Source organism: Ornithorhynchus anatinus, chromosome 7, assembly GCF_004115215.2.
Source record: "Ornithorhynchus anatinus isolate Pmale09 chromosome 7, mOrnAna1.pri.v4, whole genome shotgun sequence".
NCBI classification, from domain to species: Eukaryota; Metazoa; Chordata; class Mammalia; order Monotremata; family Ornithorhynchidae; genus Ornithorhynchus; species Ornithorhynchus anatinus.
Genome location: NC_041734.1, coordinates 66,199,616 through 66,227,068, shown reverse-complemented (window position 1 = coordinate 66,227,068; position 27,453 = coordinate 66,199,616). Strand labels below are relative to the sequence as shown.

Here is a 27,453-nt window from a genome sequence, read left to right as displayed (position 1 = left end):
CTATTTATTTAGTGTCTGTCTCCCCCTTTAGACCACGAGGTCATTGTGGGCAGGAATAAGTCTGCCGTTGAATTGAACTCTCCCAAAACAGTGCTTTACACACCGTAAGCGCTCAGTGAATACCTGTTAAGTGCTTACTATGTGCCAAGCATTGTTCCAAGAGCTGGGATAGAAACAAGTGAATCTGCTTATTCACACATTGGCTCACACGCTCTTAATCCCCATTTTTCACAGATGAGGGAATGGAGGCACGGAGAAATTAAGTGACTTGCCACCCTCCCTCTCACTGACTAATAACCACCGTGGTATTGGTTAAGTGCTTACTATGTGCCAAGCCCCAGACTGACCACTGGATTAGGTACGAAATCATCAGGTCCCACACGGGGCTCGCAGTTGAACTCTGCCGAGAAGCAGCGTCGCCTAATGGATAGAGCTTAGGCAGGGGAGTCGGGATCCAGGTTCCAATCCCGGCTCCGCCACTTGACTGCCGTGTGTCCTCGGGCAAGCCGGTTCACTTCTCCGGGCCTCGGCCGCCTCATCTGTAAATTGGGGATCAAGACCGTGAGCCCCACGTGGGATACGGATTACGTCCAATCTGACTCTCCCAGTGTTTAGTACGGTACAGTCGCCGTCTTTCGTATCAGCTCTCTTCATCAGCTCGTCTCCAGCTTGCACTCTTCGCTCCTCCCAAGGCCCGTCCCCTTCTAACTGTACCTCGCTTTCAACTCTCCTGCCTCCGCCCCCTCATTCATGATGCTCCCCGGGTCTGGGACTCCCCCTGGCCTCAAAGTCTGCCGGGTCAGAGCAATCTCCAATCTCTTAACAACAGCAACAAATACAGAAACGTCCCCTTCAGATACCCTTCCTCGACTAATCCCCATCGATCGATCGATCATTGGTATTTACTGAGTGCTCACGGTGTGCAGAGCACTGGACTCATTGGGAGAGTGCAATAAAATAGGGTTGGTAGACCCTAAACCCTCTCTTAACATTTTCGATCGATCAATGGGATTTATCAAGTCCTTCCCCTGGGCGGAGAACTATACTACGCGCTTGGGAGATTGGGTAAGAAGACCACGTCTCTACCCCACCAGATTTTATTCCTGAGTACCTATGTAGTACCTAGGTATATTTATATCTTCAATTATTTTTTCAGCTGTTTCGTCCTCATGTACATGTATTCCTGCCTGCTCTATCCTGATTATTGCTTCCGCTCCCACATGTGAATAATCTCTGCCCGCTGTCTCCGTTAGACTGTACACCCCTCAAGGGCAGGGAGTGTGTTTCTTTGCTTCTGTGGCTTGTTCTCGGTCGTGAGAAGCAGTGTGGCCTAGCGGAAAGAGCACGGGCCTGGGAGTCAGAAGACCTGGGTTCCGGTCCCGGCTCTGCCAACTGCTTACTGTGTGACCTGGGGCAAGTCGCTTAACTTCTCGGGGCTTCGGTTCTCCTGTTCTCCTTCCTACTTAGACTGTGAGCCCCATGCAGAACAGGGATTGTGTCCATCCTCTACCCCAGCGCTTAGAATAATGTTTGATGCATAGTAAATGCAAAGCCAATACGGTAAAACAGGCTAAGAACCGTGCTTAGCGCTCAGTAGGTGCTCAATAAATACCACTGATTGACCAATCAAAGCGCTGGGGGATGGGAGGAGGGCAGGTCTGCAGCAGCTGGGAACAAAAATGACCTGGTGAGATCCGGTAGGGATGAGCCTGGTTCTACTGGTCTCCTCCGAGTTGCCACTCTGAATTAATAATTACATGATCTGTTAAGCGCTCGCTATGTGTCCAGCACTGTTCTAAACAGCGGGGAAGACGCAATTTAATCAGGTCAGACACGGTCCCTGTTCCACACAGGACTTGCTTGCAATCCGAGTAGGAGGGAGAACAGGTACCGAATCCCCATTTTACAGATGAGGGAACTGAGCCACAGAGAAGCCAAGTGACTTGCCCGAGGTCACAGGGCGGGCACGTGGTGGAGCCGGGCCTGGAACCCAGGTCCTCCGACTCCCAGGCCTGCGCTCTTTCCGCCAGGCCACGCTGCTCCTCAGAAGGATCGACAAGGTAGATTGAAACGCTGTACCTCTCCGGCGCTGCATAGTTTCAGACTCGGGGGGAAGAGAGGAAGGCTCGCCCTGACCCCGCAAAGGGCAAGAACGGCCAAGCACTGGCAGCAATCGTTAGAGCTACTGGTACCCTCCGCCAGGTTGGACTGACCCCAAAATAAATCTGTTTCCATCAACCCAAAGAAACATATTAACAAGAAGATAAAGGGCCAGGTTTGGTCTAATGAACACCTGCTAATGAACAATGCACCCGATCCTGAAAGTTCCGGGACTGAGGCTTCCCCGATGCCAACTTTTCGTTTTTATTAGGAACTGAGGCAAAGACAACTTTTCACTGTTTTAAATCCCTTCCAGATCCTCCTCCGGAAGGCCCAGCCAAATGACTAAGAGATAGAACCGGACACGTAGCTAGGATGTCGGTCTTTACAGTCTTTCCCTGGAGGCTGACTCTTCTCCTCCTCACAGCGGCTCTGCTCCCATAACGGGGAGGAGAACGTTTCTGCCGCGGAGGCGCAGAGCCTCCCCGAACGGCTGCTGGTTTCTCCCGTCTCCAGGCCCACCTCCGAGCCCGTAAAAAAAGGAAGAGGACCCAGAGCCCCACCCGGCCGGCCTCCCCTCCGCCGCTGAGGGCGCCGGAAACCGACCGGGCTCCGCAGACCCGGCGGCTTCGAGGGGCCCACGGAGCAGCCCGCTGGGGTTCGGTGGCAACGGAAGCCTTCCGGGCCCCTTCCCTCTCCCTCCTCCGGCTCTTCCTCTGCTCCCCTTTCCTCCTCCTCCTTCCCCCCCCTCCACAGCGCGCTCCTCTTCCTTCACTTTTTCCTGCGGATCTTGGGTTTCTTCACGGGCCGGAGGTAGGGGTTGTCGATCAGATTCTCCTCCCCGTTCCGGCTCCCCGACACGGAGGTGTTCTGCTGCAGGACGGAAGCGTTCTCCTTCTCGGCTCCGGACTCGTCCTGCGGGGAGAAGGAGTAACGACGAGCGGGCTGAGCCTAGGGGAAGCTGCTCTCTGTTGCCGAACTGTACATTCCAAGCGCTTAGTACGGTGCTCCGCGCGTAGTAAGCGCTCAATAAATTCGACTGAATGAACGAACGGACGAATCTCTTTCCCATCGGGGCCGCGGAAGGTCGCCCACCCCCGCCCCGCCCGAGCCGGGCCGGGCAACTCCGTACAGATCCTCGCCGGGGGGGGCCCGCCGAGACAACGAATCTCCCTGCAGCCCCCCGCTGTACCGTGCTGATGTGAATGGGCAGGTTTTCGGTGTCCGTCTGATCATCCTGCTCCGAGGAATCGGTCTCTTCCAGCTGCTGCATCTCCAGTTCCGACGGGAGGAGGGCGGTCAGGTAGGGGATGGTGAAGGGGCGGGCGGCGATCACTGGAGGAGGGAAGAGAGACGGTCACCGGGCCTGGGCTCTCACCGGCGGACCGGCGTGGTGAGACGCCGCCTCGAAGGGACCCGCCGAAGACGAGGTCTCCCGTGGCCCAGGACAACGGGGAGCGGGGGGCCCGTTGGAAACAGCTCGGGCCTGGGGACGGTCAGAGGACCCGGGTTCTAATGCCACCCCCGCCCATTGCCTGCTGCGGGGTCTCGGGCCCTTCATTTCTCCGGGCCTCGGTCTCCTCATCTGCGAAACGGGGAATCAATACCCGTTCTCCCTCCCCTTTAGACTGTGAGCTCCACGTGGGGCAGGGTCTGTGTCCGACCTGATTATTTCACCTCTAGCCCCAGGTCTGAGCGGAGTGCCTCGCTCATAGTAAGCGCTCAACAAGCACCACAATTATTGTTCTCATTCCACTAAACATATTCAGCAGTTCCAACCACAGGCTCAGCAAGCCGACGAGGCGGCCCGGTCCCAATCCGCTCCGGCTTCTCGGGGGGGCCCGGGACCCTAGCATTCATTCATCCATTCATTCAGTCGTATTTACTGAGTGCTTACTGTGTGCGGAGCACTATGCAACCACCTGGGAGAATACGATACGATAAACAGGTCCATTCCCTGCCCGCATTGAGCTTATAGTCCGGAGGGGGAGGCTTACAATCTAGAAGGGGACAGCACCTACTGTCTAGACGGCACCTCTGCTGCCCTTCAAAGGAGCCGGGCCCCACGCGGCCGTCTCCAAGACCCCCTTCGAAGCCAGAGCCCGGGAGAGCCCGCAGAGGAGAGCCCGCGGGCTCGATCCCGACGGAGGCGGAAAGCCGACGGGCTCCGTTCCTTCCGGCCCAGGCGGAGGCCCAGGTGAGATGGGAGGCCCCGGGAGCCACTCACGTGGGAACGTGCTGACGTCATCCTTGAAGAGGCTCTGCGTCTCGCCCGTCTTGGCCATGAAGCGAGTCAGGGCCCGTTCCACGTCCCGCCTCTGAGAAGCGGCCTTCTCCCGCAGGACTTGATAGTCCGACACCGGCTCCCGGTACGTCTAGCGGGCGGGGGAGGGAGAGACCGGAGAGAACGTCGGGTGGGCTCCGGCTGAGCTCCCGTCCTCCCCCCCACGCCCCCCGGGTCCCCTCGACACCCGACGCGACGGGGCAATTGCCAACGTCCCGCCGCTGGCCTGGCACACCCTACCTCCTCCTAACGGACAATTACTCTCCCCCGTGTTGTCGAAGACACATCCCCTCCAAGAGGCCTTCCCCCACTAAGCCCTCTTTTCCTTTTCTTCGGCTTCCTTCCACACGGCCCTGACTCGCTCCCTTTATTCATCCCCCTCTCAGCCCCACAGCACTTACATCCATATCTGTAATCTAATTCTATCAATGTCTGTCTCCCCCTCTAGACTGTAAGTTCATCGTGGGCTGGGAATGGATCGGATACGTCACAGTCTCCCGAGCGCTTCGGACAGTCCTCTGCATCAAGTGCTCAATAAATACGAATGAGCGACTGACTTCCCCGTCCCCGCTACAGTCCCTTGCCCTTCAGGACTCCCTGCTTTCCAAGAGCTCTCCTGCCTCAACACTCTAGGACTCACTCCCCCCACTCCCTCTCAACTCCAAGAAGCCCTCCCTCTTCAGGGATTCCAAGCCCTTGTGCCCCCCGCCTCGGGATTTCTGCCCGAGCAAATGAGGCCGGGGCCTAGGGCGGCGAACGACGCCACTTGTGGGCAGCACGGGCCACCCCGCCTCCCGCCCGGCCCCGACCGCGGCCCCGGCAGGCGGCTACCGCTGCCGGGGTCCTCGGCGGGTACCCCTTTCCACGGCCCCACCCGGACTTCCTCTTTTCCGGGCCGCCTGACTTACTGGCGTTTTGATGTAGGTGTGGGGGTCGGGGAATTCTGGAAAATGGCTGGGGATGTGAGACGGGTGGGATTTGTTCTGCCCGGCGGTTAGGGCTTTGGGAGTCACCGGATGGTTGGTCACTGGAGCTGCAAGAGAGAACGACAGGCCCGGTTACTGACCGGCCTTCCTCGGCTGAGCTCTGCTGAACCGGAAACCTCAGCCGCCGCTCCCGGGATCCAGAGCCGGACGCGGGATCGAGTCTTCCGGACAACCGGAACCTCGAACGTCCACGCTGCTCTAACCCCGGGGGGGGCGGGGGAGCGTTTACCCGGTTGCCCTGGGGCTTTGTTCTGGGAATTCCTCGCTCCCACGGAGCTCTGGGAAAGCTCTGGAAGGTGTGGGAAAGACGGGAGCCGGGCAGGCCGAGCCAACGGGAGGGAACGATTCTCCCACCTGGGTCTCCGGCCCGGCGGCGGAGGGGGCCGGCACCGCTGACTCGTCTAGGCGGGCCTAGGACGCGGCTGGATCCGGTAAAGACCGAGCCACGGAGAGAGCCGAGAGGGGAGAGCACGCGACCGGCAGTCCGGAGAACCAGAATCACGTTCCGGCTCGGCCACTGGGTGACCTTGGGCGGGTCACTTAACCCCCCCCGCCCCGGGCCTCGGCGATCTCATCGACGACACGGGGATGAGGTAGATGGGTGATCCCCGTGTGGAACGGGGACTGGGTCCCACCTCATAACCTCGTCTCGACCGCAGCGCTCAGCAACACGGTAAGTCCTTAACGGCGACCTCTCCCGACTAACTCTGCTCCCCGTCCGCCCCCCAGAGAGCCCGGGACCCTGAGACGACGTACGTGCCGTGATGACCATTCGCTGGGACCGTTTGGCGTACGCGGGGAGGGTTTCCACGTTGAAGCCTGCAAGGGATGAAACGAAGTTTTGAAGGTTGACCTTGGGGCCGGCCCCCGTCCCCTAATTCAGAAGGGAGCGACGTAAAGGTCGGAAGGCAGCAGGAAGGGATTTCTGGAAAGGGGCGTGTTGATCTTCCCCCGCGCACCAGGTCTCGGGCCATCATCCCAGGGTACCCTCCCCACCGACGATCGGTGCTATTTATTAGCCAGTCAGTTGTCAGTCGATTGTATTGACTGAGCACTTACTATGTGCAGAGCACTGTTCTGAGCACTTGGGAGAGTACAATATAACAGACATTCCCTGCCCACAGTGAACTTAAAGTCTAGAAGTGGAGACAGACATTAATATCCTTAAATCACAGATAGGGACGTAAGTGCTGTGGGGTTGCGAGGGAGGAGGAATAAGGGGAGCAAGTACCGCTTAGTACAGTGCCTGGCACACAGTAAGCATTTAACAAATACCAGAATTATTAATAATAATAATGATGGCATTTAAGTGCTTACTATGTGCCAAGCACCGTTCTAAGCACTGGGGGAGATACAAGGTAATCGGGTTGTCCTAAGTGGAGCTCACAGTCTTAATCCCCATTTTACAGACGAGGGAACTGAGGCACGGAGAAGTTAGGCGACTTGCCCAAAGTCACACAGCTGACAAGAGGCAGAGCCGGGATTAGAACGCACGACCTCTGATTCTCAAGCTCACGTTCTTTCCGCTAAACCACGCTGCTTCCCATAATTATTATTATTACCGGGTTGGGGGGGGGGGGTCTCTGTTGCTGTTATGGAATTTAAGCGCTTACTATGCGCCAGGCAATGTATTATGCGTCCTTCCGTGGCCGAGACCCCCTTATTTCTCTTCTGACTCCTAAGAGTAGCCTTTTTTTCCCCAAATACCCCAGGAAAACACGACCCCTCCCAAGCTTAGTACCCTCTAACCGGAAACCAGCGGGAGTGGGTCGGAGGCCCTGACCCACGCAGACGGCCGGCTGTTACTTGGCGAGAGGAAGCGATGGACGGAAATGGAGTCTTCCCTTTTCTTGGAGAGGGGCTGGAATGGGCGGCGCTTGAGCGGGCCGTCCGCTGGCCGGCTGCTTTGCTTGGTTGCTAGCCAAACGGAAGTTCTCAAACCTTACTGGTCACTGAGAGGGGTGTCTAGCCTAATCACCGGCCCCCCCGCCCCCCACCCCACCCTTTAATGGGAGTTTGAATCATCCTCCCCTGCAGCAGAGCTTTATTGAAGACACAGAGAGCTCCTCCGAGAGGCTTTCCCTGACTAAAACCCTCCTTTCCTCTTCTCCCACTCGCTTCTGTGTGGCCCTGACTAGCTCCTTTTATTCAGCCCCAGTATCCCGAAGCAGCGTGGCTCAGTGGAAAGAGGCCGGGCTTGGGAGTCAGAGGTCATGGGTTCGAATCCTAGCTCCACCACTTGTCAGCTGTGTGACTTTGGGCAAGTCACTTCACTTCTCTGTGCCTCAGTTACCTCATCTGTCAAATGGGGATTAACTGTGAGCCTCGCGTGGGACGACCTGATTACCCTGTATCTACCCCAGCGCTTAGAACGGTGCTCTGCACATAGTAAGCGCTTAACAAATACCAACATTATTATTATTTAGATTGGGAGCCCCAGGTGGCACAGGGACTGTGTCTGACCTGATTATTCTGTATCTTCCCCCACGCTAGCACGGGGCTGAGCACAGAGTAAGCGCTTATCTAACGTCAGGGTGGTGATGATGATTATGACGGGATTCAGGGCCGCCGCAGGTCGAGGGCATTCATTCATTCAGTCATATTTATTGAGCACTTACTGTGTGCCGAGCACTGTACTAAGCGCTTGGGAAGTACCATTCAGCAACAAAAAGAGACAATCCCTGCCCACAACGGGCTCACAGTCTAAAAGGGGAGAGACAGACATCAAAACGAGTAAACAGGCACCAGCAGCATCACTGTAAATAAATAGAATTATAGACCTATACACATCATTAATAAAAAATAAATAGAATTAGAAGTACAAATATGTACATATATACACAAGTGCTGTGGGGTGGGGAGGGGGGTAGAGAAGAGGGAGGGAGAAGGGGCAATGGGGAGGAGGGGGCAGAGGGAAAGGGAGGGCTCGGTCTGGGAAGGCCTCCTGGAGGAGGTGAGCTCTCAGGAGGGCTTGGAAGAGGGGAAGAGAGTCAGTTTGGCGGAGGTGAGGAGGGAGGGCGTTCCGGGACCGCGGGAGGACGTGGCTCGGGGGCCGATGGCGGGACAGGCACTGACGAGGCCCAGTGAGGAGGTGAGCGGCGGCGGAGGAGCGGAGTGTGCGGGCTGCGATGGAGAAGGAGAGAAGGGAGGTGAGGTAGGAGGGGGCAAGGGGATGGACGGCTCTGAAACCAAGAGTGAGGAGTTCTTGCTTGCTACTCACCCATCTCGATGAGCGTAACCATGATGTCGGAGAGGGTCGGTTGAGTCCGGGCCGTGTGCTCGCAGTATGACTTGGCGCTCCTTCCCATTTCTGAAATATCTAGGAGAGAAATGAGGACCCTCACTCCAGACTCCGTCCCCGAGGCGGCCGCCCGCCCGCCCGCTCCCCAAAATTACCCGCCTCCGGCCCCGAGGCCCCACCCCAAAGCTTCCACGGGATCCAAAGCAGCAGCTTGGCCCGATAATAATGTTGGTATCTGTTAAGCGCTTACTATGTGCAGAGCACTGTTCTAAGCGCGGGAGAAGATACAGAGTAATCAGGTCGTCCCACGTGAGGCTCACAGTTAATCCCCATTTTACAGATGAGGTAACTGAGGCACAGAGAAGTGAAGTGACTTGCCCACGGTCACACAGCTGACAAGGGGCAGAGCTGCGGAAAGAGCCCGGGCCTGGGAGTCGGACGACCTGAGTTCTTATCCCGGCGCCCTGCCAGTTGCTTTTTGTGTGTGCTTGGGCCAGTCAATTCTCTTTGCCTCAGTTTCCTCAACTGTAAAATGGGGATTCTCCCCCTCCTCTTCAGACTGCGAGCCCCATGGGAGACAGGGACTGGGTCTGACTCGATCAACCTGTATCTACCTGAGCGCTTAACAAATACCGTAAGAGCGATGACGACGATAATATGAGGACGACGATTATAAATCTCTCAAAGGGGAAGCTCTTCCAGAGAGGCGAACTAACTGAACAGGCCAAAGAGGGCATTAGGGTCTAATCCCTGACTGGCCACAGACTTCCCGGGTTGCCCCGAGCCCTTTTAGAAAGAGCCCGGGCCTGGGACTCAGACAGAGGACCTGGTTTCTAATCCCGGCTCCACCAACCGTTTGCTGTGTGACAAGTGGCTTCGCTTCTCTGGGCCTCAGTTTCCTTGACTGTGAAATGGGGATTCGATACCGGTCCCTCCCTCCCCCTTAGAGTGGGCGCCCCATGTGGGACGGGGACTGGGTCCCATCTGATCATCCTGAACTCCCCCAGTGCTTAGCCCAGTAACCGCTTACGGAGCAAGCGGAGAAACACCCCGATCATTTTGCTATTATTATTATACTGTACTCCTGGGGCAACCGAGAGGAAAGTTCATTCAAAACACTTAATAAAAAGAGTCCTGAATGCCACGTACAGGGTCTCCAAAACGACCCCTCTTCTCGCCAGCTGACCGCCACCAATGGGGACCGGTGGGCGGGCTGCCAGGGCGGGCTGGCACGAGGGAAAAAATCCTGCCAGGCGTGGATGGGCTCTGCCGCCCCTGGCTAGGAATCAGCCGTCGGAGGGGGCGGGTGGGCGCGGGGACCCCCGAGAGCCTTCGCCCCGGAGTCCGGCAGCTCCCGCGTCCCTGCGACGTTCCCTGCCTTTGGTCCTCCTAACTCCCAGGCTCCTGCTCTATCCTCTAGGCCGCACTGCTTATTATTATGAATATTCATTCATTCAATAGTATTCATTGAGCGCTTACTATGTGCAGAGCACTGGACTAAGCGCTTGGAATGGACAATTCGGCAACAGATAGAGACCATCCCTGCCCAATGACGGGGCTCACGGTCTAATCGGGGGAGACAGACGGACAAAAACCAGACAACGTAATCACGACGAATAGAATCAAGGGGATGGACACCTCATTAGCAAAATAAATAGGGTAATAAAAATATATACAAATGAGCAGAGTGCTGAGGGAAAGGGGGCTTAGCCGAGGGGAGGTGAAGGGGGGGAAGGGGGAGGGAGCAGAGGGCTACTAAGTCACAGTAGTAGTACAGTATTTGTTAAACACTTCCTAAGGCGTTTAAGCGCTTAATACAGTGCCTGGCACACAGAAAACGCTTAACAAATGCCAACATTATTATTATTAATATTAAGGGAAGCGGCACGGTGTCGTGAAGAGAACGTGGGTCTGGGAGTCAGGAGGACCTGGGTTCTAATCCCAGCTCCGTCACTTGTTTGCCGTGTGACTTCGGGCGAGTCATTTCACTTCTCTGCACCTCGGTTGCCTCATCTGTAAAAGGGGGATTAAGACTGTGAGCCCTTTGTGGGGCAAGGGCCGGGTCCAATCCAATTACCTCGCATCTACCCCAGGGCTTAGTAGAGAGCCTGGCACACAGTGAGCACTTAACAAATACCACAATTTAATATTATTATGTGTCAAATGCTATTCTAAGCGCTGGAGGAGACACACAATAAACAGGTTGGCACAGTCCCTGCCCCATATGGGGCTCACAGTATAAGTAGGAAAGAGCACAGGTGTGTCTGTTTATTGTTATTCCATAATATCCCCAGGGCTTAGTAGAGTGCTCTGCACGAAGTAGGAGCTCACTAGATACCACTGAATGAACAGGTAATAATAATAATAATAATGGCATTTATTAAGCACTTACTACGTGCCAGGCACTGTACTGAGCACTAGGGTGCACACAAGCAAATCAGATTGGACACGGTCCCTGTCCCGGGCGGGGCTCCCCGTCTCAATCCTCACTTTCCAGATGAGGTAACTGAGGCCCAGAGAAGCGAAGTGACGTGTCCAAGGTCACAGAGCACACGGAGCGGCGGAGCCGGGCTCAGAACCCATGACCTTCTGCCACCCAGGCCCGTGCTCTATCCGCTAGGCCAGGCTGCTTCTTAGGGATTGAATCTCCATTTTCCAGATGGAGAAACTGAGGCCCCAAGAAGTGAAGCAACTCTGCCCACGATCAGGCGGCAGGCCGGCGAGGACCCCGTCCTACCCGTTAGGCCTCGTGGCTTCTAAAACCCCGTCCTCCTCCCTCGGCGGCCCCGGCGGGAAGACGCCGGCGTTTCGGCGTACTCACAGCTCTGCAGCATCTCCGTCAGCGTTTCCACGGACGCCTTCTCGGCGCTCTCGAAGCCGGCCTCCGTCAGCAAGGAGCTGACCACCACCTGCAGGGTCCGCCGCCGGGCCAGGTAGTAGTTATCGGCGGGGGTGGTGCCTTGCTTCCCTCCACCTCTCTGGCGGGGAAGGAAAAGGAGAAAAAAAATCAGACCCGGAGGAGGAAAAGATTTCCATCCTCATGACTTGGGCGTTTGTTTTCCGGTATCTGTAAAGCGCTTCCTAGGTGCCGGCCACTGTATTAAGCGTGGGGTCGAAACGAGTTCATCAGGTTGGAGCCGGTCCCCGTCCCGCACGGGGCTCGCGGTCTTCATCCCCATTCTCCGGGTGAGGGAACTGAGCCCCGGGGAAGTGAAATGACTTCTGCAAGGTCACCCGGCAGACCAGCGTTGGAGCCAGGATTAGGTCCTTCTGACTTCTGGGCCCCTTGTGGGAAAGAGATTGTGTCTCACCTGTTTACCTTGTATCTACCCCAGTGCTTAGTACAGTGCTTGACACACAGCTCTCCATGAAGACCGTGAGTACGTTTTTTAATGCCATTAAAAAAAAAAAGTTCCCCACTATGACGCTCATGCCCAGAGTACCAGCCGCTTTTCAATGTGCAATTAAAAATCACTCAATACTATTCATTCTTTCATTCGCTCAATCGTATTTATTGAGCGCTTTCTGTGTGCAGAGCACGGTACTAAGTGCTTGGGAGAGTACACTGTAACGATATGCAGAAACATTCTGTGCCCACAATGAGCTTCACTGAGCACAGAATACTACTACTGATAATAAAAATAATAATTGTGGTATTTGTTAAGTGCTCACCGGGTGCCAGGCACCGTACTAAATGCCGGGGTAGGTACGAGCGAATCGGGTTGAACGCAGTCCCGTCCCACATGAGGCTCCCGGTCTTAATCCCCATTTCAGAGATGAGGGAACCGAGGCCCAGCGTAGCGAAGTGACTCGCCCAAGATCACAGGGCAGGCAGGTGGCGGAGCCGGGATTAGAAACCGGGTCCTCCGCCCCTGAGGCCGGGGCCCTTTCCGGTAGGCCACGCTGCTCCTCGCTCCCTCCCGTTGAGCAGCCGGGAGGGGGACAAAGATGCTAGTCCGCAGGATCCCTGCCCTTGAGGAGCTGACGATCTACGGAGGGAGAGGGATATTAAAAGATATATTACAAGCAAGGAAGGCAACCAGGTTTCAACATGCTAAGTGCTACGGGGTAGGGGGATGCTCGAGTATCCTGCCTCTGGCCTGGAAGGCCCTCCCTCCTCCTATCAGGCAGATAATTGCTCTCCCCCACTTCAAAGCCTCGATGAAGCCACAGCTCCTCCGGGAAGCCTTCCCTGACCGAGCCCTCCTCTCCGCTTCTCCCGCTCCCTTCTGCGTCACCCTGACTCGCTCCTTCCTTCATCCTCCCTCCCATCCCCACGGCGCATTTGCATGTACCTGAATATAACTGAGCTCCTCATCCTCCCTCCCGGACCCGGTCCTCTCCCGGACTTCCCCACCGCCGTGGACGGCGCGACCGTCCTTCCCGTCTCTCGGGCCCGCGATCTCGGTGTCGTCCTCGACTCGTCTCTCTCGTTTGCCCCGCGTGTCCTATCCGTTACCGAGACCCGCCGGTCTCACCTTTTCGATATCGCCGAGATCCGCCCTCTCCTCTCCACCCAGACGGCTACCTTACCGCTACGGACTCTCGTTATATCCCGGCTAGACTACCGTGTCGGCCTTCTCTCCGACCTCCCTCCCTCCTCTCTCTCCCCGCTCCGGTCTATTCTTCACTCCGCTGCCCGGCTCATCTTTCCGCAGAAACGTTCTGGTCGTGTCACTCCCCTTCTTAGAAACCTCCAGTGGTTGCCCATCGACCTCCGCTCCAAACAAAAACTCCTCACTCTAGGCTTCGAGGCTCTCCGTCACCTCGCCCCTTCCTACCTCTCCTCCCTTCTCTCTTTCTACCGCCCACCCCGCACGCTCCGCTCCTCCGCCGCCCACCTCCTCGCCGTCCCTCGGTCTCGCCCATCCCGCCGTCGACCCCCGGGCCACGTCCTCCCGCGGTCCCGGAACGCCCTCCCTCCTCACCTCCGCCAAACTGACTCTCTTCCCCTCTTCAAAACCCTACTTAAAACTCACCTCCTCCAAGAGGCCTTCCCAGACTGAGCCCTCCCTTTCCCTCTGCTCCTCCCCCTCTCCCTTCCCCTCAGCACTGTGCTCCTTTGTATATATTATTTATTACCCTATTAATTTTGTTAATAAGGGGTATATCTCCTTGATCCTATTTATCTTGAGGATGTGGTCTTGTTTGGTTTTGTCTGCTTTGCTGCCTGTCTCCCCTCTTTAGACCGTGAGCCCGATATGGGGCAGAGATTGTCTCTATCTGTTGCCCAATCGTCCATTCCAAGCGCTTAGTCCAGTGCTCTGCACATAGTAAGCGCTCAATAAATACTACTGAATGAATGAATGATTAGCCCCGCACTTAGTACAGTGCCTGGCAAGTAGAAAGCGCTTAACAAACTGTAAGCGTTTAGACGGTAAGCCCGGTGTGGGCAGGGATTGCCACTCTTTATGGCCCAAGTGCACTTTCCAAGCGTTTAGTACGGTGCTCGGTACCCAGTAGGCGCTCAATAAAGAGGATCGAATGAATGAATGAACGATCATAAAATAATGATTATTATGGGAGGCGACGACCCCGCGTCTCCTTTAACCCCTGGGCGAATGGGGGCGGCCAATGAAAGGAGAGGGCTCCGCCAATCTCGTCCAATCAGGAGCCTGCTCTCGAAGCCCTACGCACCCCCATTGGCGGAGAAGGTGAAAGGGGGCGGCCAATGAAAGGAGAGGGCTCCGCCAATCTGGACCAATCAGGAGCCTTCCCCCTCCCAAGGCTCTCCACACCCTCATTAGTGGAGAAGGCGAAAGGGGGCGGCCAATGAAAGAAGAGGGCTCCGCCAATCTGGACCAATCAAGAGCCTTCCCCCACCCAAGGCCCTCCACATCCTCATTGGTGGAGAAGGCGAAAGGGGGCGGCCACTGAAAGGAAAGGCTGCGCCAATCCCGACCAATCAATCAAGAGCCTTCCCCTCGAGGCCCTCCGCACCCCCATTGGCGGAGAAGGCGAATGAGGGCGGCCAATGAAAGGAGAGGGCTCCGCCAATCCCGACCGATCAGGAGGCTTCCTCCTCGAGGCCCTCCACACTCCCATTGGCGCAGAGGCGAATGGGGGCGGCCAATGAAAGGAGAGGGCTCCCCCAATCCGGACCGATCAGAAGCCCTCCCCGGAGACCCTCTGCATCCCCATTGGCGGAGAACCAGCCAGTCAGGGCGCTCGGTCCGCGCGGCTCGGGGCTTCCGGTGAGGACGCAGCCTCGGCCGGGCGCCCCCGGCACGGAGGGCGGCCGGGCCCCTTCCTCCCGCGGCGCGGGCACCGCCGGGCGGCCGCCCCCGACCCGCTCAGGCCCTGCCGACCCGCCCGCTGCTTACCGTCCCCGACCCGGCGCCACCCGCCGCTGCCGCCGCCTCCGCCATCTTGCAGCCAGTCGGGCTGGGCCGGCGCGGGGCAAGATGGGAATTGTAGTCCGAGCGTGGGGGCGGGGCCGGGCTCGTCGACGTCATCACGTCACGGCCGCGGCCCCGCCCCTCGGCGTGGCGTCATCGGCCCCTGGCACCGCCCCCTCGAGGCCGCCGCCTGCAGTCGCCGAATCTGGCCGGCAGGTGGCGCCCTTCCCCGGCCCCTTGGACGCCTCGCGGGGGGTGGGGCCTCCCGCCCCGCTCTTCTAACAATTCATCGATCAAATCGCCTTTTTTTAATATATTTGTTAATAATAATCATGGTATTTAATCATATGCAATCACGATGGCATTTGTTAAGCAGCGGGGCTCAGTGGAAAGAGCCCGGCCTTGGGAGGCAGAGGTCATGGGTTCGAATCCCCGGTCAGCTGGGTGACCGGGGGCAAGTCCCTTCACTTCTCTGGGCCTCAGTTCCCTCATCTGGAAAATGGGGATGAAGACTGGGAGCCTCACGTGGGACAACCTCATTCCCCTGTATCTCCCCCAGCGCTTACAACAGTGCTCTGCACCTAGTAAGCGCTTAACAAATACCAACATCATCATTAAGGGCTTACTAGGTGCCAAGCACTGTTCTAAGCGCTGGGGGAGATAATAATAATAATAATGTTGGTATTTGTTAAGCGCTTACTATGTGCAGAGCGCCGGGGTAGACACAGGGGAATCAGGTGGTCCCACGTGGGGCTCACAGTCTTCATCCCCATTTTACAGATGAGGTCACTGAAGCCCAGAGAAGTGAAGCGACTTGCCCACAGTCACACAGCTGACAAGTGGCAGAGCCGGGATTCGAACCCATGACCTCTGACTCCAAAGCCCGGGCTCTTTCCACTGAGCCACGCTGCTTCTCTAATAACATTGGTATTTGTTAAGCGCTTACTATGTGCCGAGCACTGTTCTAAGCGCTGGGGAGATAATACGGTGATGAGGTGGTCCCCCCTGGGGCTCCCAGTCTTCATCCCCATTTTGCAGATGAGGTCACTGAGGCCCAGAGAAGTGAAGCGACTTGCCCAAGGTCATACAGCAGACAAGTGGTGGAGCCATTATTAATAATAATAATAATAATAATGTTGGGATTTGTTAAGCACTTACTATGTGCCGAGCACTGTTCTAAGCGCTGGGGTAGACACGGGGGAATCAGGTTGTCCCACGTGGGGCTCCCAGTCTTCATCCCCATTTTCCAGGTGAGGTCACTGAGGCGCAGAGAAGTGAAGCGACGTGCTCACAGTCACACAGCTGACAAGTGGCAGAGCTGGGATTCGAACTCACGATCTCTGACTCCAAAGCCCGGGCTCTTTCCACTGAGCCACGCTGCTTCTCATTACAGCCATTACAGCGGGGCTCAGTGGGAGGAGCCCGGGCTTGGGCGTCAGAGGTCGTGGGTTCTAATCCCGCCTCCACCACTTGCCAGCTGGGTGTCTTCGGGTCAGTCGCTTCTCTGGGCCTCAGTCGCCCCATCTGGAAAACGGGGATGAAGACTGGGAGCCCCACGGGGGGCAACCTGATCACCTTGCATCTACCCCAGCGCTCAGAACGGTGCAGGGATGGTCTCTATCTGTTGCCCAATTGTCCATCCCAAGCGCTTAGTCCAGTGCTCTGCGCACAGTAAGCGCTCAATAAATACTATTGAATGAATGAACGTAGTAACTGCTTAACAGATACCATCATTATTATTATTAGAAGCCATGACCTTCTGACTCCCGGGCCCGTGCTCTATCCACCACGCCACACTGCTTCTCACGTTGAGCGTTTGCCGTGTGCCAGGCACCGTCCTAAACACTGGGATAGACACAAGATAATTGGGTTGGACACAGTCCCCGTCCCCCGTGGGGCTCACAGTCTCAATCCCCATTTCACAGATGAGGGAACTGAGGCCCGGAGAAGTGAAGTGACTTGCCCGAGGTCACACAGCAGACAAGTGGCGGAGCCGGGATTAGAGTCCCAATCTGACTCTCAGGCCCATGATCTACCCACTAGGCCGGGTAGCCTAGTGGCAAGAGTGGGGGGCAAGGGGGTCAGAGGACGTGGCTTCTAATCCTGCCTCTGCTAATAACGTTGGTATCTGTTAAGCGCTCGCTATGTGCAGAGCACTGTTCTAAGCGCTGGGGGAGATACGGGGTCATCGGGTGGTCCCGCGTGAGGCTCCCAGTCTTCATCCCCATTTTCCAGAAGAGGTCACTGAGGCCCAGAGAAGTGAAGTGACTTGCCCACAGTCACCCAGCTGACGGGTGGCAGAGCCGGGATTCGAACCCATAACCTCTGGCTCCCAAGCCCGGGCTCTTTCCACTGAGCCACGCTGCTACTTGTCTGCTGTGTGACCCCGGACAAGTCACTTATTAACGGTCAATAATAATGATGGTATTTGTTAAGCACTTACTATGTGCCAGCCACCGTACTAAGCGCTGGGGTGGATACGAGCAAATCGAGTTGGACACGGTCCCCGTCCCAGGTGGGTCTCACCGTCTCGAACCCCATTTTACAGATGAGATAGCCGAGGCCCAGAGAAGTGAAGTGACTCGCGCTGTTCTGAGCGTCGGGGGAGATACAGGCCGATCAGGTTGGACACAGTTAGCGTCCCACGTGGGCTCACATTATCGACCCACTGCTTACTGAGCGCCCAACGGGCAGCCGATCCTATTTATTGAGCACTTACTACGCGCAGAGCGCCGTGCCAAGCGCTTGCTTATTTGCTATTGTTTTAATGAGACGACCCCCCCCCGATTCCGTTTATTGCTATCGTCCTTGTCCGTCCGTCTCCCCCGATTAGACCGTGAGCCCGTCGGAGGGCAGGGACTGTCTCTGTTACCGATTTGTCCATTCCAAGCGCTGAGTACAGTGCTCCGCACGTAGTAAGCGCTCAATAAATACTACCGAATGAATACAATATGGCAATAGGGCCGACTAAGCTCTCGGGGGGAGCACAGGGCGACCGTACAAGAGTTGGTAGACGCGTCCCGGGCCGGCGACGAGCTTAGGGTGCTCGCCCGAGCCCCTCGCGGAGCGCTCTGCACGAAGCGGGCGCTCGATCGGTACCGTCGACTGACCGATCGATCCCCGATCGATTCTGCCACGCGTCCCTCCGGAGGCCCGTTGGGAGTCGCTCATCCCTGAAGTCGGCTAACCCTCGTCGAACCCGCCGCCGTTAACTCTCTGCACGACTTCCTGCGCAAACGAATTCCATACCCTTAACCGCCCGCCGTGTAGAAGTGTTTCCTCTCTGTTTGTTTTGAACCTACGCGTCAGGCTTCAGCGGGCGGCCCCCTCATCCTGTCGCGGGGTTGGGTTTTCGTCTTTCCGCCGTTCGTTGGTTCCGTCGTCTTTACTGAGCGCCGGCTGTGCGCGCGGCGCCGTACTAAGCGCTTGGGATGGACAGCTGGGCGACAGAGAGAGACCGTCCCTGCCCGTGGACGGGCTCACAGTCTGATCTAGAGAAGCAGCGGGGCTCCGCGGAAAGAGCCCGGGCTTGGGAGTCACAGGTCATGGGTTCGAATCCCGGCTCTGCCACTTGGCAGCTGGGTGACTTTGGGCAAGTCACTTCCCTGTGCCTCACTCATCTGTCAAATGGGGATTAACTGTGAGCCTCACGTGGGACCACCTGATGACCCCGGATCTCCCCCAGCGCTTAGAACAGTGCTCGGCGCCTAGTAAGCGCTTAACAAATACCGACATCACAATTATTATTATTATTATTAATCGGGGGAGACAGACGGCAGAGCCAAAGACAGCAAAACAAAAACAAGGCTCCGAGGTGCCAGATACGTATATCTGGGCTGTATCTGGGGGGAAGGGTCCTTTCACACCTACCCGCTTTTGCGATCTGCGGGACCACCCGATTCCCCTTCCCTGTTTCCGTCGAATATTCTTTCTCTAAGTCGAAAGGTTGGACGTCGTAAAGTTTGAACCTACCTGAGGTTGAACCCCCTCCCCGATCCCAGACGGAGGGACTCGCTGTGGGCGGGGAATGTGCCTGTTTATTGCGGCACTGTCCTCTCCTAAGAGCTTAGTGCAGCGCTCTGCGCACAGTAAGCGCTCAATAAATACCATCGAATGAATGAAAACCGCAGCCGATCGCCTCCAGACCCCCCCTTCCCCATCAGAGGGTGGGGAAACTGGTTCGTCGTGACGCGGCAGCGGGGCCGAGCGCGGGAATGGAGCGGCGTTAGGCCCGGCCGTACTCGGGGAGGAACGACCGGGGGAAGGAGGGCGGCCGACGAGGAAGCAGAAAGAGGAGGAAGACGAACCTCCGGTGTGCTAAAAGAAGCGTTCTCGCCTCTAAGTCTGAAGGAGGAATATCGATTCCAGGACCAAGGCCCCACTGGAGCCCTAGAACCCGGGTTCCAATCCCGGCTCCGCCACTTGCCTGCTGTGCGACCTCGGGCAAGTCGCGTCGCTTCTCCGGGCCTCGGTTCCCCCCTCCGTAAAACGGTTTCAAAACCTGTTCCTCCTCCTGCTTAGACTTGTGAGCCCCGTGTGGGCCCCGATGACAGCGATAAAAAATGGGTATTTAAGCGCTCGCTGTGTGCCGAGCACCGTTCTAAGCGCTGGGTAGATACCGGGTGATCGGGTTGTCCCGCGTGGGGCTCACGGTCTTTACTCCCCATTTTCCAGATGAGGCAGCTGAGGCCCAGAGAAGTGACTTGCCCCAAGTCACACAGCCGATAAGCGGCGGAGCCGGGATTAGAACCCACGACCTCCGACTCCCAAGCCCGGGCTCTTTCCAATGAGCCGCGCCGCTTCGTACCTACCCGGCCGCCTGGTGCAGTCCTCGGCACGGAGTCGGTGCTTAACGAATTCTTCGGTTATTATTCATTAGTCGATCGGTGATATTTATTGAGTGCTTACAATGTGCAGAGCACTATCCTAGATGTTTGGGAGAATATTCCTTAATAATAATAATACCACCATTATTATTAATAATAATTAATAACGATACCATCATCTCAGGTCTGCTCTCTGCTATTACGGGAGCCGAAAGACTTCGTCCCCTGGTTTCTCCCACGCCTAGGCTCCCTCTCTTCCCTTCCAGAGCCCGCTTCTCTCCCTGCGGGAGTTCCAAGAAAGAAGATTTGTTAAGCGCTTACTATGTGCCCAACACTGTTTTAAGCACTGGAGTAGATGGATAAATTAATTGCATTTTCCGAGCACCTACAGTACATTATAACAGAGTTGGTAAGCCCGTCCCCTGCCCACGAGGAGCGTTCAGTCTACTAGGGGGTAGATGCCAGGTGACGGAGCCAGATACGGTCCCTGACCCACACGGGGCTTACAGTCGAAGAAGGAGGGAGAACGGGGATTTGGGTTTTTCAGTGGTGCGGGGCAGGGGTTTGGGAAGGCAGAGATGTGAGGGGCACCGTCTGGGAGGGTGGACACCTGGGAGGAAGATGGGACGGCCAAGGGGACCGGGTTGGCCTTGCCCCCGTGAGCTAGAGAAGCAGCGTGGCTCAGTGGAATGACCACGGGTTTAGGAGTCAGAGGTCATGGGTTCTAATCCCGGCTCCGCCACCTGTCAACCGGGTGACTGTGGACAAGTCGCTTCTCGGTGCTTCGATTCCCCCATCTGGAAAACGGGGATGAAGGCCGTGAGCCTCACGCGGGACCACCCGATGACCCCGTATCTCCCCCGGCGCTTAGAACGGTGCTCCGCACATAGTAAGCGCTTAACGGATACCAACGTTATTATTATTATTGGGGTGAGAAGCGTGTGGGGGGGGAATGGGTCGGGGGGCGTTGGGGGGAGGGTCTGGGACTCCAGTAACTGTACAAGTCCCACCAGTCTGGGCCGAGGATGCGCTGGGAGAAAGAATTATCCCCGTTTGGGGTCAGGGTGGGCGTCGGTTTTATTTTTTAGGGGAGGCAGGGGGGCTCCTCTAAGATCATTGTGGGCAGGGGACGCGTCTGCCAACTCTGTTATGTGGTATGTTGTTGTTGGTATTTGTTAAGCGCTTACTATGTGCCGAGCACTGTTCTGAGCGCTGGGGTAGACACAAGGGAATCAGGTTGTCCCACGTGGGGCTCACAGTCTTCATCCCCATTTTACAGATGAGGTCACTGAGGCACCGAGAAGTGAAGTGACTTGCCCAAAGTCACACAGCTGACAAATGGCCGAGCCGGGATTCGAACCCATGACCTCTGACTCCAAAGCCCGTGCTCTTTCCACTGAGCCACGCTGCTTCTCTAAGGTACTCTCTCAAGGGCTTAGTACAGTGCTCAGCACTCATTAAGCACTGACTAAATACAATCGATGGATTGATTGATCGATCGATCGATCGATCGATCGATCGATCGGAGAGATGCAGGCGGCCGTCCAGGGATTGAGGCCGCTAGGGGGCAGAGGCTCATCGGGTTTCTCGAAGACAGAAGGCGGACCTGACAGCAGCCGGGGGCTGGGGGCGTTGGGACCCACGACCGGGGGGAAGAAGGTCTGGGGTCCGGGGGGGGGGGGGGAAGGGGGCCCAGGACCGGGGGGAATGGGTTCTAGGACCGGGTGGAAATAGGTTCTAGGGCCTGGGGGGAATGGGGCCCAGGACCGGTTGGGAATAAGGTCTGGGGTCCAAGGGGAATGGCGCCTAGGACCAGGGGGGAATAAGGTCCGGGGTCCGGTGGGAATGAGGCCTAGGACCAAGTGGGAATAAGGTCGGGGTCCGGTGAGGATGGCGCCTAGGACCAGGTGGGAACAACGTCTGGGTTCCCGTGGGAATGGGGCTTAGGACCGGGGGGAATAAATTCTGGGGTCCGGTGAGAATGGGGCCCAGAGCCAGATGGGAATAAGGTCTGGGGCCCAGTGGAAATGGGGCCCGGGACCAGGGAGGAATAAGGTCTGGGACCCGCTGAGAACGGTGCGTAGGACCAGGTGGGAATAAGGTCCGGGGTCCAGGGGGAATGGGGCCTAAGACCGGTGGGAATAAGCTCAGGTGAGCAGTGGGAATGGGGCCTAGGACCAGGTGGGAATAAGGTCTGGGGTCCGGTGAGAATGAGGCCCAGGACCGGGTGGGAATAAGGTCCGGGGCCTAGTGGGAACCAGGCGGAAATAAGGTCTGGGGTCTGGTGGGAATGGGGCCTAGGACCGGGTGGGAATAAGGTCTGGTGCCCGGTGGGAATGGGGCCTAGGACCGGGTGGGAATTAGGTCTGGTGCCCGGTGGGAATGGGGCCTAGGGCCGGTTGGGAATAAGGTCTGGGGTCCGGTGGGAATGGGGCCTAGGACCAAGTGGAAATAAGGGCTGGGCAGGTGAACTCGGGCAAGTCACTTTGCGTCTCTGGGCCTCAGTTCCCTCCTCTGTAAAATGGGGATGAAGACCGTGAGCCCCTGTGGGACGGGGGCCGTGTCCAACCTGATTATCTGGTATCTACCACAGTGCCGGACACATAGAAAGCACTTAACGAGTGTTAAGAAGCAGCGTGGCTTACTGGAAAGAGCCCGGTCTTGGGAGTCAGAGGTCGTGGGTTCTGATCCCGGATCTGCCACTAATCAGCCTCGTCACTTTGGGCAAGTCATTTAACTTCTCTGTACCACGGTTCCCTCGTCTGTAAAATGGGGATTAAGGGGAGTGCCCCACGTGGGGCAACCTGCTTACCTTGGATCTACCCCCGCTTGGCACATAGTAAGCGCTCAACAAATACCACTGTTACGATCATTATATTATTGAGCCCGCCGTCTCCGCTGCCAGTTGGGTTGCCGGCGGCCCGGGGGAGATGATGACCGCGACGTGATGACCTCCCTCCAGTCCGCGGGCTCGTCGTGGGCGGGGGACATCTCTCTTTATTGTTGTGCCGTACCCTCCCAAGCGCTTAGTACGCAGGAAGCAAACGGTAGGCGCCCAATAAATACGATCGAGCGGATGAATGAACGGGTCACACCACTGGGCCCGGTGAGATTGATGGACACGAACTGCTCTCGGAAGGTCCGGATTGGCCCGGGTGGTATCGCCCTCGGGCTAGATATGGCCAGAAGCCTAGATGGTGGCGAGAGAGTAGAGATGGGGGGAGTGTGGGGGGTGGAAAGACCGACCCCCCTATCTCCCCTGCCCAGGAATGCCCTGAGACACAGGGAGGAGATAGGGCGCTGACTCGGGACCCCGAGATAAAAGGAACCGCCCCACCCCAAGAAGAATTATGTCCATACTCCCCTCTCGGAGTCCTCAAGTCCCCTTCGTCCCCCAAGGCGCACGTATAGCTGTACACGTCTATCCCCTCCCATCCGCAGCTTTCTCTCCTACAACCTCACACGTCTATACCCCCCGATTTACGAATACATGATGTATTCAAGGGCACGATTTATATATATATATATCATTACATGCATATATAGATGAATGGTCACATCCGGCAATAATAATAATAATAATACCGTGGGTATCTGTAAAGCGCTTACTATGTGCCGAGCGCCTTTCTAAGCGCTGGGGGGAGACACAGGGGAATCGGGTTGTCCCACGTGGGGCTCCCAGTCTTCATCCCCATTTTACAGATGAGGTCGCTGAGGCACGGAGAAGTGAAGTGACTTGCCCAAGGTCACCCACCTGACAAGTGGCCGAGCCGGGATTCGAACCCATGACCTCTGACTTCAAAGCCCGGGCTCTTTCCACTGAGCCACGCTGCTTCACGATCATCATAATAATGATGATGGCATTTGTTAAGCGCTTACTATTTGCCAAGCACTGTTCTAAGCGCCGGGGGGGATACAAGGTCATCGGATTGTCCCCCGTGGGCCTCACAGGCTTCATCCCCATTTGTCAGAGGAGGCAACTGAGGCCCAGAGAAGTGAAGCGAATTGGCCAAAGTCACACAGCTGACAAGCGGCGGAGCCGGGATTAGAACCCACGACCTCTGACTCCCAAGACCGGGCACTTGTCAGCTGTGTGGCTTTGGGCAAGTCACTTCACTTCTCTGGGCCTCAGTGACCTCATCTGGAAAATAATAATAATAATAATAATAATAATGTCGGTATTTGTTAAGCGCTTACTATGTGCAGAGCACTGTTCTAAGCACCGGGGCAGATACAGGGTCATCAGGTCGTCCCACCTGGGGCTCACGGTTTTAATCCCCATTTTACAGGTGAGGGAACTGAGGCACAGAGAAGTGAAGTGACTCGCCCACAGTCGCCCAGCAGACAAGGGGCAGATCCGGGATTCGAACCCATGACCTCTGACTCCCAAGCCCGGGCTCTTTCCACTGAGCCACGCTGCTTCTCCGTGAGTCCCACCTGGGACAACCTGATTACCTTGTATCCACCCCGGTGCTTAGAACAGCGCTCGGCGCATAGTCAGCGCTTAACAAATGCCTTTATTATTATTAATGCCCCCTGTGTGACCTGGGGTGAATCACTTGACAGCCCCGTGCCTCAGTTTCCTCATCTGTAAAATGGAGATTAAATACCAATTCTCCCTCCCCCTGAAACTGGGAGGCCCATGTGGGAGAAGCACCGATGATAAGGAGGTTGATATTTGTTAAGCGCTAACTGGGTGCCAGGGACTGTACTAAGTGCTGGGGTAGATACAAGATAATCAGGTTGGACACAGTCCCCGTCCCACATGGGGCTCACAGCCTAAGCGATAAGGAAATTTTGTATCAAATCCCCATTTAGGGCCAGAGAAATTGTGCGTTGCCTGTGGTCACACAGCAGACCAGTGGCGGAATCAGGATTAGAATCGTCCATTCCAAGCGCTTAGTACAGTGCTCTGCACATAGTAAGCGCTCCATAAATACGATTGAATGAATTAGAACCCAGGTCCTTCGACTCCCTGCTCTGTGCCTTTTCCCCCAGGGCACCCTGCTCCCCAGATCTGATCATAGTAATAATAATAATAGCGTTGGGATTTGTTAAGCGCTTACTATGTGCCGAGCACCGTTCTAAGCGTTGGGGTAGACACAGGGGAGTCGGGTCGTCCCACGTGGGGGGGGGGGGGGCTGTCACAGTCTTCATCCCCATTTTACAGATGAGGTAACTGAGGCACCGAGAAGTGAAGTGACTCGCCCACAGTCACCCAGCTGACAAGTGGCCGAGCCGGGATTCGAACCCATGACCTCGGACTCCGAAGCCCGCGCTCTTTCCACTGAGCCACGCTGTTCCTCTATCTACTCCAGCGTTTAGCAAAGTGTTGGGCACATAGTAAGAGCTACCTGGTGTAGTGGATAGAACCCGGGCCCGGGAGTCAAAAGGACCTCGGTTCTAGTTCCGGCTCCTCCACAGCGTGGCTCAGTGGAAAGAGCCCGGGCTTGGGAGTCAGAGGTCATGGGTTCGAATTCCGACTCGGCCACTTGTCAGCTGGGTGACTGTGGGTGAGTCACTTCACTTCTCTGTGCCTCAGTGACCTCATCTGTAAAATGGGGGTGAAGACTGTGAGCCCCACGTGGGACAACCTGATTCCCCTGTGTCTACCCCAGCGCTTAGAACGGTGCTCGGCACATAGTAAGCGCTTAACAAATACCGACATTATTATTATTGGCTGCTTTATAACCTTGGGCAACTCACTTGACTTCTCTGGGTCTCAGTTACCTCAGCTATAAAATGGGGATTAAGCCCGTGAGCCTCATGGGGGACAGGGACCGTATCTACAACCTCATTACCCCATATATTCATTCATTCATTCATTCAAATCATTCATTCAATAGTATTTATTGAGCGCTTACTGTGCGCAGAGCACCGTACTAAGCGCTTGGAATGGACAATTCGGCAACAGATAGAGACAATCCCCGCCACTGACGGGCTTACAGTCTAATAATAATGACGGTATTTGGTAAGCGCTTACTATGTGCCCAGCACTGTTCTAAACGCTGGGGTAATAATGACAATAATAATCATAATAATCATGATGGTGTTTGTTAAGCACTTACTATGTGCCAGACACTGTACTAAGTGCTGAATAATGATGGCATTTGTTAAGTGCCTACTATATAATAATAATGTTGGTATTTGTTAAGCGCTTCCTATGTGCAGAGCACCGTTCTAAGCGCTGGGGGAGATACAAGGTCAGCAGGTTGTCCCACGTGGGGCTTACAGTCTTTACTCCCCATTTTGCAGATGAGGTCACTGAGGCCCAGTGAAGTGACTTGCCCAAAGTGGTAGAGCCGGGATTCAAACCCACGCCCTCCGACTTCCAAGCCCGGGCTCTTTCCACTAAGCCACGCTGCTTCTCACCGCAGCGCTCAGAACGGTGCCTGACACATAGTAAGCGACTAACAGATGCCATTTTTAAAAAGTGCTAAACCCATACCTCGGTTATTCTCATCATCATCTTCCCTTCGTCGGGATAATAAGAGGTTGAGGCCCAGATAAGTCCTCTGAACTGCCCGGAACTGGGGAATCCGAGAACCTCGGGAGAAGAGAAGCAGCATGGCCTAGTGGACAGAGCCCGGGCCCGGGAGTCAGAGGTCTTGGGTTCTAATCCCGGCTCGGCCGCTTGTCTGCTTTGTGACCTTGGGTAAGTCACTTAACTTCTCTGTGCCTCAGTTACCAGCGTGGCTCAGTGGAAAGAGCCCGGGCTTGGGAGTCAGAGGTCATGAGTTCGAATCCCAGCTCTGCCACTTGTCAGCTGGGTGACCGGGGGCGAGTCACTTCACTTCTCTGGGCCTCAGTTCCCTCATCTGTAAAATGGGGATGAAGCCTGTGAGCCCCACGTGGGACCACCTGATTCCCCTGTGTCTACCCCGGCGCTCTGCACATAGTAAGCGCTTAACAAACACCAACGTTATTAGCATTATTATCATTATTATTCTCTGGGCCTCAGTCGCCTCATCTGAAAAATGGGGATTGAGACTGTGAGCCCCACGTGAGACGGGGAACTGTCTTCAACCCCATTTGCTTGGATCCATCCCAGCGCTTGGTACAGTGCTTGGCACAGAGCAAGCGCTTAACCAATACCGTAATTATCATTACTATTAGTATTTAGCGCTCGGTTCATAGTAAGAGCTTAACACGTACCCTCATTATTATTAAGAGGTGAGGCTGTGGGGTTTCAAGGTCTTCACAGGGTCATCAACAGTCTGTTTTCTCCTCTTCTTGTAAAACAGGACAAACTGTTGTTGGGGCACACCCATGTAGTCTAACCCACATTCACACAAACTCACACGCACACAAACCCCTCCCCGCCCCGTTCTCTCTGAGGACAGCCCCCGTCTCTGCAGCAAAAATGGATAATAGAAATGATGGTATGTGTTATAAACACTTACTCTGCGTCGGGCACTGTACTAAGCGCTGGGGTGGATACAAGCAAATCGGGCTGGACACTGTCCTTGTCCCAGGTGGGGCTCAGTCTCAATCCCCATTTTCCAGCTGAGGCGACTGAGGCCCAGGGAAGTGAAGTGACTTGCCCTAGGTCACACAACAAATGATGGAGGCGGCATTAGAACCCACGACTTTCTGACTCCCAGGCCCGCGCCGTCTCTATTACGCCATGCCGCTTGTCTAAGAGAGGCCCTTAGAGAAGTAGCGTGGCTCAGAGAAG

At 56.0% G+C, this 27,453-nt stretch overlaps 1 protein-coding gene across 1 annotated transcript; it reads right to left on the bottom strand.

Moving 5' to 3' along the window:
- Positions 1 to 2,319: 2,319 nt before the first annotated feature.
- TAF8 (TATA-box binding protein associated factor 8) lies at positions 2,320 to 15,030 on the bottom strand. The gene is made up of 8 exons (XM_029068215.1): positions 14,935 to 15,030; positions 11,433 to 11,589; positions 8,591 to 8,689; positions 6,127 to 6,189; positions 5,293 to 5,417; positions 4,328 to 4,475; positions 3,293 to 3,435; positions 2,320 to 3,015 (listed from the first exon to the last, which is right to left on the bottom strand). The coding sequence occupies exons 1-8, from the start codon at positions 14,977 to 14,979 to the stop codon at positions 2,872 to 2,874; spliced, it is 924 nt and encodes a 307-aa protein (XP_028924048.1). The 5' UTR covers positions 14,980 to 15,030; the 3' UTR covers positions 2,320 to 2,871.
- Between the last annotated feature and the right edge of the window lie 12,423 nt (positions 15,031 to 27,453).

Coding starts and splice junctions, on each gene's coding strand:
- TAF8 (XM_029068215.1), bottom strand. CDS start 14,979: ATGGCGGAGGCGGCGGCAGCGGCGGGTGGCGCCGGGTCGGGGACG. Junction 6,190..8,590: donor GGTTACGCTCATCGAGATGG/GTGAGTAGCAAG, acceptor CATCCCTTGCAG/GCTTCAACGTGGAAACCCTC. Junction 3,016..3,292: donor TGCCCATTCACATCAGCACG/GTACAGCGGGGG, acceptor TTCTCCCCGCAG/GACGAGTCCGGAGCCGAGAA.